The sequence below is a fragment of the Sinocyclocheilus anshuiensis genome, unplaced genomic scaffold (assembly GCF_001515605.1).
Source record: "Sinocyclocheilus anshuiensis isolate Anshui unplaced genomic scaffold, SAMN03320099.WGS_v1.1 scaffold955, whole genome shotgun sequence".
In the NCBI taxonomy this organism is placed as follows: Eukaryota; Metazoa; Chordata; class Actinopteri; order Cypriniformes; family Cyprinidae; genus Sinocyclocheilus; species Sinocyclocheilus anshuiensis.
The window spans coordinates 1,091,421-1,100,957 of NW_015546094.1; the positions used below are offsets into that span (position 1 = coordinate 1,091,421).

Consider the following 9,537-nt stretch of genomic DNA (forward strand, 5'->3'; position numbering starts at 1 on the left):
CACTGACATCCTGAAGTAAACTTTGAATCGCCCGTGATAATCCCGCTGCTCCTTAAGGAGGGGGAACTCTCCTTCCTCTCTATCTCAGGATTGGATGGACCCAATATTTCCTTTTTCTTTTTTTAAGAAGCGAGAGGACAACAAAATCATCCTCACTGCTTGAAGACTCCATTTAGTGCTGTTTTGCGAATTTTTTCGCAACTGATTAATTAATACGCATCGGACTCTGCAAGGTTTCTGTGCATGACGAATTTTTAGGATTTCGAATACGAAAAACGCATACGAACATTTCGGACTCAGTGTGCAGAGACCTTAACACACTGTATAAGCAGTTATTAGAAGAAAAAAACACTCTTAACCAGTTAATTTCATGGAGTGATCTCATTAAGCACACAACAAAATGTGCAGATGTAAATGGTGTAAATGGTTGTGGCTTGTCTGGCTGATAGCATGTGGATGAATGCTAGTGTGAGGGCGCAGCGTTGAGGGCGTTGAGGCGTTTAGTAGAATGGAAGGTGGCTGAAGAGAACAGTCTTCGGTGGACTTCACTTGCCTTTTGGACAGCTCAACAAAACAGCTGGTCTTGAAAGTGTGACGCTCCAATTCCTGATCTCCGAGTTGCACCAGACAAGCATTCCCAGAAGCGCCGTCAACTGGAAGACACAATTCCCACTTCGCACGGTAACCCGTAATTCTCCCCTCTGTAAACCTTCTCTCATGAGAACTGTTTTCATTTAGACCTCACCCCTTTCCATCGTTAATTGACTCACTTCTCCCATTCCAACAAAGTAAAAGTAAAACAGTATGGTCACATGAAATTTTCTGCACTGCCACACTCTCACTTCTTTTCTGAGAATGGAAGCTGCATTCTGGGAAACGGCAAAATGTATGGGAGAAAAAAGTTAACCCAACAGGAATAATATAATATAATATAATATAATATAATATAATTTAAGGCATATACCAGGGGTGCCCAAACTCGGTCCTGGAGGGCCGGTGTCCTGCAGAGTTTAGCTCCAACTTGCCTCAACACACCTGCTGGTAAGTTTCTAGTATGCCTATAAGAGCTTGATTAGCTGGTTCAGGTGTGTTTAATTGGGGTTGGAGCTAAACTCTGCAGGACACCGGCCCTCCAGGACCGAGTTTGGGCACCCCTGGCATATGCCTTAAATACGGGACGGTTGGCAACCCTAGTTCCGTAGCTAGCATTTTGAGAGGTGTTTTGACAGTTCAGAGCCACCGTACAAGCGAACGCCAAAATCCAGAATGGCGATTGTCAAATTAATCCACTTCGTCTCGCAGCACAAAGCACTGTATATAGATCCTTGCACACTGAGTTCACAGAAATTGGTGGTCTTCTTTTTAATATGTGGCTCTAGTATCGCTAGCAGAAGCATCAAACTGAGCCACTGACATCCTGAAGTAAACTTTGAATCGCCCGTGATAATCCCTCTGCTCCTGAGGGCGAACTCTCCGTCCTCTCTATATCTCAGGAATCAGGATTGGATGGACCCAATATTTCCTTTCTTTTTCTTTTTTTAAGAAGCGAGAGGACAACAAAATCATCCTCACTGCTTGAAGACTCCATTTAGTGCTGTTTTGCGAATTTTTTCGCAACTGATTAATTAATACGCATCGGACTCTGCAAGGTTTCTGTGCATGACGAATTTTTAGGATTTCGAATACGAAAAACGCATACGAACATTTCGGACTCAGTGTGCAGAGACCTTAACACACTGTATAAGCAGTTATTAGAAGAAAAAAACACTCTTAACCAGTTAATTTCATGGAGTGATCTCATTAAGCACACAACAAAATGTGCAGATGTAAATGGTGTTTGTATATGTGGCTTGTCTGGCTGATAGCATGTGGATGAATGCTAGTGTGAGGGCGCAGCGTTGAGGCACTGACCAAGTTTAGTAGAATGGAAGGTGGCTGAAGAGAACAGTCTTCGGTGGACTTCACTTGCCTTTTGGACAGCTCAACAAAACAGCTGGTCTTGAAAGTGTGACGCTCCAATTCCTGATCTCCGAGTTGCACCAGACAAGCATTCCCAGAAGCGCCGTCAACTGGAAGACACAATTCCCACTTCGCACGGTAACCCGTAATTCTCCCCTCTGTAAACCTTCTCTCATGAGAACTGTTTTCATTTAGACCTCACCCCTTTCCATCGTTAATTGACTCACTTCTCCCATTCCAACAAAGTAAAAGTAAAACAGTATGGTCACATGAAATTTTCTGCACTGCCACACTCTCACTTCTTTTCTGAGAATGGAAGCTGCATTCTGGGAAACGGCAAAATGTATGGGAGAAAAAAGTTAACCCAACAGGAATAATATAATATAATATAATATAATATAATATAAATATGTGACATTAGTCCCATGATGTCAACTCTCAGCACTTAATTTAGGCAGGCAGGAGTGTTTTGCTGTAGTTTTCCTGCAGATTTTTGATTATCACTCTTTAATGTTTGGCATTTCACACATGATGTTTTACGTCAGACCACATTCTGAAGAAGCTTTTATGTTTTGTAAATTCCTCATTTGCCACTCATGGGATTGGAGTGGTAGTACTGCATAAGAGATGATCGGAGACAGATGGGAACGTACACTCAATAATGAAATTGGTAATTTGTCATGATTTATGATACATTTTTTCCACTATAGTCTTGACCCAACTGATGATTTTTGATGGAGTCCATGACAATACAGCGCAAAATAGTTATTAATGGCTATTAAGGTTTGTGTTTTTACAGTAACAATGTAGTTAATGTTTGGTTTATTAAAACCAAGTATAAATCTCATCAATTAAGTGATTTTAAGCATTTTTACATGTATTCCAAAATAACAGCTATAAGAAATAATTTCAGATTACATCTATATTTTATTTGTAAACTGATGTTCCTCTGTTATTTCTAATAGTCAACATATTTTTGTATCATCGGTCATCAAAGCTCGGTAAACACTGATCACAGACATGGAGATGTACCTTTAATTTCACCAAGCTGATTGCTGACTTAAAAACCCCACAGATCATGTCATCTCAAGTTTAGTTTTGATGTGGCAAAGTGGTGATATCTAAGTGGGTGGGTTGTTTACCTACTTTTTAATTAGTCTTCATCAGGATTTATCTGCATGAGCCAGTAATGATAACCAATCATATTGCATTGGAGGCATTACCTCCTCTCACATGACTTTTCCCCCATTCATTCTCAGTTACAACTGCCGCTTTAAGTCTGTTTAGTGGGCTCAGGGTAGGCAAGAAAAACATGGCCTATACCGCTGTAACTTCAGTCGCTAATGTTGCTGTTAGATAGTGTTACTTTAGAAAAATTTGTCTAAAGATTTCTACACTTTTTAATATCATATTACGTAATATTTGACTGTTTTATTTTTGTACTCTGGATTATTTTTTCATCCAACTGTTTTAAGGAGACACTGCCTTCCTTGCCTCCTTGGAGGGAACACCCCTGATACAGGTGTAGGACAATGAAACTGAAAAACTGGCCAACATACTGTTGCAGGTTTCACACCTATGTGTGCCTGGTGGCCAATCTTCACTGATTTCATATCCCATCAGTAAGAGCAAAGTGTGAAGGTTGAATTGGCAAAACAATAGCACAGCTGCACATAAAATACTTCGAGACATATCAGAGTTCAAAAGAGGACAAACTTGATGAAAATGAAAGTAAAACTGAACATCTCCCATGGCCTGCACAGTAAGCAGGTCTGAATATTATTGAGACACTTTGGGGTGTTTTGGAGGAATGAGTCAGGAAATGTTTGCCATCAGTTAGTTGGCTAGTACTCAATATTAATTAAATAAACTCAGCTTATTGTCTAAAACTACATAATGTTCACATAAATTGATAGTGGTCTGCGCTTCACTTCAATACATTCTCCCAGCAGCTTTGCCACACAGATTTTGATAGGTGGATAACTATAATAAATCAGGCTAGTAGGTAGTTGTGAGTGCAGGTGCGAAGTAAATGAATATTTATTAGATAAATTTCACAGGTAGGTTGCAGAATTTATGCCTACACAAAAGAAAGCTCTGTCTGCTCTGCCTTGGTTTGTGACAAGCCATTCATTAATCTGGCTGTTTGATGTAGAGAAAGAGATTAAATGTGGTAGAAATAAACACGTTAAGAATTCGTAGAAGCAGAGGATTATTATTATTATTATTATTATATTTTTTAGGACTATTATTATGTTGTAATGTTTGGTTGACCAATCAGCGGAGAGGTGTTTCATTCCCGCCCACATGCAGAGATCGAATATTCAAGTTGTTTATTCATTTTCTATCCCTGAACGTAAAAACGAAAAATGAAGCCAAATTAGCCTTTTTCACACTTCCGTGTTTCTGGCTTCCGGATTGGCGCTTGCAGGGTAAAAGTTTTTCCGGTGGCCGTACTTAACAAGAATGAGTTCGAGAATCAAAGTCTTTTTATTACAAATTAGATATTATGAAAATGCTTGAACTGCCGGTACTTTCTACAAAGCCCAAAACATTTCACAATTAACTTTTTGCGTTAGCTCGGGTAATCACAAATACAGGTTTGTTTAATTCTAAATGGTGACAGTTATAATTCGGTTAGTTTTGCCGTTATGTCCTTTTGGTGCTGGCGATGCATTATGACTCTCCACGTTATTTTTTTTTGCTATTATTATTATTATTATTAAAGTAATATTGTATTTTCTACTTGCTCTCCTTTGCATTATTAACGCGATGGCTTAAATGTAGCCTACGTTGTATAATGAGCCCTGGGCTGCGTTCAGCCCCGACAAAAGGTGCAAAACGTTTTTTAAACGGAAACGGTGGTGCGTTGAACACATCTGTTCTGATGACGCAAGAGTTGCAACTATGGCAGCTGAGAAGGCCATTCTTTGTGTTCTTTTTGAAGGATTTTCGGAGCCTGATGAAATCGGTATAAATACGTGTTTAATACTGCAAAATATGCTCGATGTTACAGTCACTGCCCTTGCCCTCCAGAATAAACGAGAACACCCCAATCAAATGAAGGGATTTGTGGAAACTCTGGTTTCTAATTATTGTGATCCAGCATTTGCCTCGCATTTCAGGATGAAAAGACAAACATTTCAGGTGAAGGATCATCCACTTCTTACCTCCGAGACTGTGTTATGATCTATATGACCTTATTATTTTTATTGTGAGTATTAGGCTTATCATTATTGCCAGTGTTGGGCAAGTTACTTCCAAAATGTAATATGAATTAATTAATTAATTATGCTTTTATATAGCGCTTTATTGTAATACATTATATATTACTTATTACTGCCTTTTTTAAAGTAATTAGTTACATTACAATATTACTGTCTCTGAATTGTAATGCGTTACACTACTTTTGAGTTACTTTTGAGTTACTTTCACTTTCAACTTCAAGCACAAACCACAATTACATTCAGAAATAGCCTAATAGCAGTAAATAAAGCGGAATGTTATAGGCCCAAATGAACAAGCAATAAACACAATAAGTCTATAGGCTATTTTAGTTCTCCTCACTCCACAACAAATCCTTTAAATTTAACTGTATTCAGAACAAAACAAGAATGAAAAATAAATTGCTAAACAAGCCAAAACGAATTAATTTAAAGCGAAGCTGAAAGCAAATGCCTTTGTTCTCACGCAGCCTCTATCTTCTGCGTTCTTTCCTCTATCATTCGGCACAAATCCATGTTTCTATATTCGCGATATATTTGAATGCTAAACTATTATTTACTATGTAAACCATGCTTTTGTGCTTAACTCGCTTTGCGCACAAAAATAAAAATAAATAAATAAATAAAATCCCACTCTTCACATGAACAAATATGTGCTTGGCCCGAGCTCAGGCTGAACGACACGGATTGTACGGACGATTTTAATTAACCAGTGTATCTATATTTGGTTAACTATTTTATTCTGATAATGAACGGCTGCAACGTTTGCAATGCTGTTTGTGCGTGAGGCGCCGGCGCTGGCGCGATGGAACAGCGGAAACCTAAAATAGCCTACTCCGTGATTCTGATGACGCGCTAAATGCAGCTGGAGGGCAGGAAGTGATTTTTCACTGAAATCACTGGAAGTGATTTTTCTCCATAGAAATCACTAACAAAACTCAAAATGCCTGTGTTTTGCGTTGTTTATGGATGCTCAAATCGACCAAACCGAGAAACCACAAGGAGCTTTTATCGTGTACAAACATGTGTTGTTCATAAGGGGGGAAAAGTCAAGAAATTGACTGAAAAACGCAGGAAAAAGTGGCTTGTGTCTGCGTCTGCGGTCGGGAGGAGCGGAGCCGGATAATGCTCGTGTGTGCAAATGATTAATATAAGATATAATAATATATTAAGATATTAACCAAATAGTTGCTTAGCCTATATCCACCGCCTCAATGGCAGGCAAGTATTTCAAATTAGTTTAAAAATCGCTCCTCTTCATAACATATGGATCACGACCAACATATGTTGTGATTATAAATACCTTTCTCTTGTAATAGCGTGGTGGTTGAAGAGATATCCCCTCATATGATTGTAAAGCGCGTTGGGTGTACAGCAATACAATGAAAGCGCTATATAAAAAAAATGCCTCAAAAATGCCTCATGCCAAAAAAAAAGTACAGTACGGACTTTCCTCCATCTCATCCGTTCTGCCTTTTTTTTGTCACTCCTTAAACTTTGCTGCATGTAAGTTAGGTTATGTGGCTGTTGGTCCTGTTAGCAGCACGTAAAACAAAACTTTTATTCAAATTCTGAATTGATTATAGCCTAGAAAGCGAGCAAATAGCGCTTACAAGATAGAAAGTAAAAAATAAATAGATAAATGAATAAATAAATAAAACTAAGAACAAACAAATAAATAACATAAACCAGAGGGGGGAAATTATACAAGGTTAAACATTGAAAGCAATTTTTTACTTTTGAATGATTTTTTGTTTTTTATGCCCATCAAAGATAAAACGTAAGAATTATAGTCAACCAGGAAAATTGACAGTACTGGGTTCTTACCCAAAAATTTACACTTATGAATAAAAAATTTGCCAAGTATAATAAAAAGATTAACAATATATTGAATCCCAAAGTTAGAGTTATAATAAAAGAAAATAATATCAAAAGTGTTGATACATATTCTAACATTTGTTTTATCTGAGAGATAGGTACATAACTCGTTCCAAAATTTTTTTACACAAACACATTCACAAAAACGATATACAATGGTCTCTTCTATATCACAGAAAGTAAATTTTTTTCAATATTTTGCATATACTTACTAAGTACACTATTACAAGGGTAGCATCTATGTAATATTTTAAATGTGACTTCTTTTATTTTGTTTGTTAATACATATTTGTGTGGAAGAGACCAAGCGACACTCCAATTAACATTGTACAATGCCATCCATTTAAAAGAAGACGCTGGAATAGATTTTCTGTTGATATGATTTCGAACAAAGCGGTTATTGAATTTGTCCTCAACAATCAAAATCCCTTCTACTGAGATAGAATTGTTAGGCCTATATATAGAAACAGGATTAAAGGTTTGCTCTCCTTTCAATAAAGTTTTTATACCACTAGGAATGGCATTAAATACAGTGTTATATTCTTTTAACGAAGCCCCAAAATCAAATTTCCTGGAAAATTCTGAAAAGGAATATAGCTGACCATTGTCATCTGTCAACTGATTAACAAAGTATATGTTATTTAAATACCATCTCTCAAAAAATAATGATTTATTTCTGTAAACAATATTCTGATTGCCCATCTCACAAATGTAGAATCCATCTCAGTCATCTCAACCATCGAATTACAGCAACAGGAAATAGGCTAGACAAAATATTTTACCCGAGGAATTTATTGTCTGGTGCTGTTTTGCGGCATTGGTAAATAAATTCACCACTTAATTTTGAGTTAAAATATGTTGTTGTAACGTGAAAACCTATTTCAAACCCCGTTGCACACCGTTTCCAGGAAACATGTCGTTCAACCCGGAAACCGTAGCAAAACGTTGCGCACCGGTTTTGAGCTTGAACTTGCCCCTGGGAAATAACTATTAAACAAGAGATGACTTGGATTCATGGCTTTATTCATATGTATCAGATTACGTTGTGTTGAGTTTAATATGCTTCAACCGGACTCTTGGAAAAATGTGCATCTGGACATAGCCTAAATCAGGGGTGAGCGCTGTTTAGTGGTCTCGTGATCGAGATCAGTCAGCGAGTAAACGCATTTGTTCTGAGCTCGCGCTACGCTGTCTTTAGGCAGAGCTAAAAACGGTCCGTGCAGCGCGGTTCAACCGAGTCGCGTTCTTCCGCTTTTGACGCGTTTAGGAATTTGCGTGCGCTAAAGAAATGAGAGCGCATATGAGTTATCAAATTGATATCACTCGCGTTTTACTGCTACATCTGGTCTAAAATTTAGTGTTGCCGTTTTGTGTTGACATTTTGAAACTGCATAGGCCTATTTTGTAAATTATGCTTGGCGGGCCATATATAATATAGACTATTAAAACAGCTGCGGGCCGCTTAACATTCATCCACGGGCCGTAGTTTGGACACCCCTGGCCTAAATGTTGTCATTTTAAGTAATTTATCATGATGTGGTGATTCGAGGGAAATGACTGAGTAAATTGAGTTAATATGCTCAAATGTACCGGAGATCAAAGACTATATAAAAAGGGAATTTGCCGGAGATGGAGAATAGAAACCATCTGGTGCTATGTTGAGCGCATTCTCACGAGCTTGGCGGTCTGCGTGGCCATATGAGTTACAAACAAGTAAAATGTTATTTCTTTGTAGATTATATAACAACAACTTGGAAAACAGACAAAGCGGAAAAGGTAAGAATCATTATTTGAGAAAAGGGAATATTAATATGGCATATTAAGACCTGCAACGGGCATATTGATATAGGGCATATTAAGACCTGCAACGGAACTAACTTTACCCTGCGCTGACATAATTTCCGATTTTTGTGAAAAAGGCTAATTCTTGATTTTTAGTTTCAAATCAAAACGAATCAAAAACGAAAAAATGTGCCGTTTTTTCATTTTTCAGATTTCAATATAAAAAAATAAAAAAAAACCGAATGAATGGAAGATACCCTGATCCTGGAAGTTTCTAGTATGCATAAGACCTTAGTGGGTTACAGGACAGTGGCTCTTCAGAAGCAGCTGGACACCCCTACTCTAGTCTTCGTATTGTGCAGTGTAGTCTGCTTCTAAATACAACAGAATTTGTTTGTAGTACACAGAGTGAGAGAGAACGTTTAGCAGCTTTTTACTTGCCTGTAAACTACCAAAGCATATTTTAAAGGGGCCATATGATGCGATTTCAAGTTTTCCTTTCTCATTTTTTTTAAAGAAAAACAAGCAGTTAGTAAATAAATAGAGTACAAGTCTAAAAGGGGCAAGGTTTTTATTATTATTTTTTTTTATAAAGAATAGAATTAGAATAGAGAGTGTCTGAGTTAGAGGGTCAAATAAAGATGGAAGAGATGTGTTTTTAGCCGATTCTTGAAGATGGCTAAGGACTCAGCTG

At 37.6% G+C, this 9,537-nt stretch overlaps 1 protein-coding gene across 1 annotated transcript in view; it reads right to left on the reverse strand.

Annotated features, from left to right (window-relative positions):
* Positions 1-2,171, reverse strand: part of LOC107700147 (C-X-C chemokine receptor type 3-like) — a 7,203-nt gene extending 5,032 nt beyond the window's left edge. Inside the window, exons 1-2 of the mRNA XM_016501684.1 lie at positions 2,162-2,171; positions 1,912-2,069 (exon numbers count right to left, since the gene is read on the reverse strand). Of these exons, the coding sequence (XP_016357170.1) occupies positions 1,912-2,069; positions 2,162-2,171 (168 nt within the window). The remainder of the gene's footprint in view (positions 1-1,911; positions 2,070-2,161) is intronic.
* Positions 2,172-9,537: the final 7,366 nt, after the last annotated feature.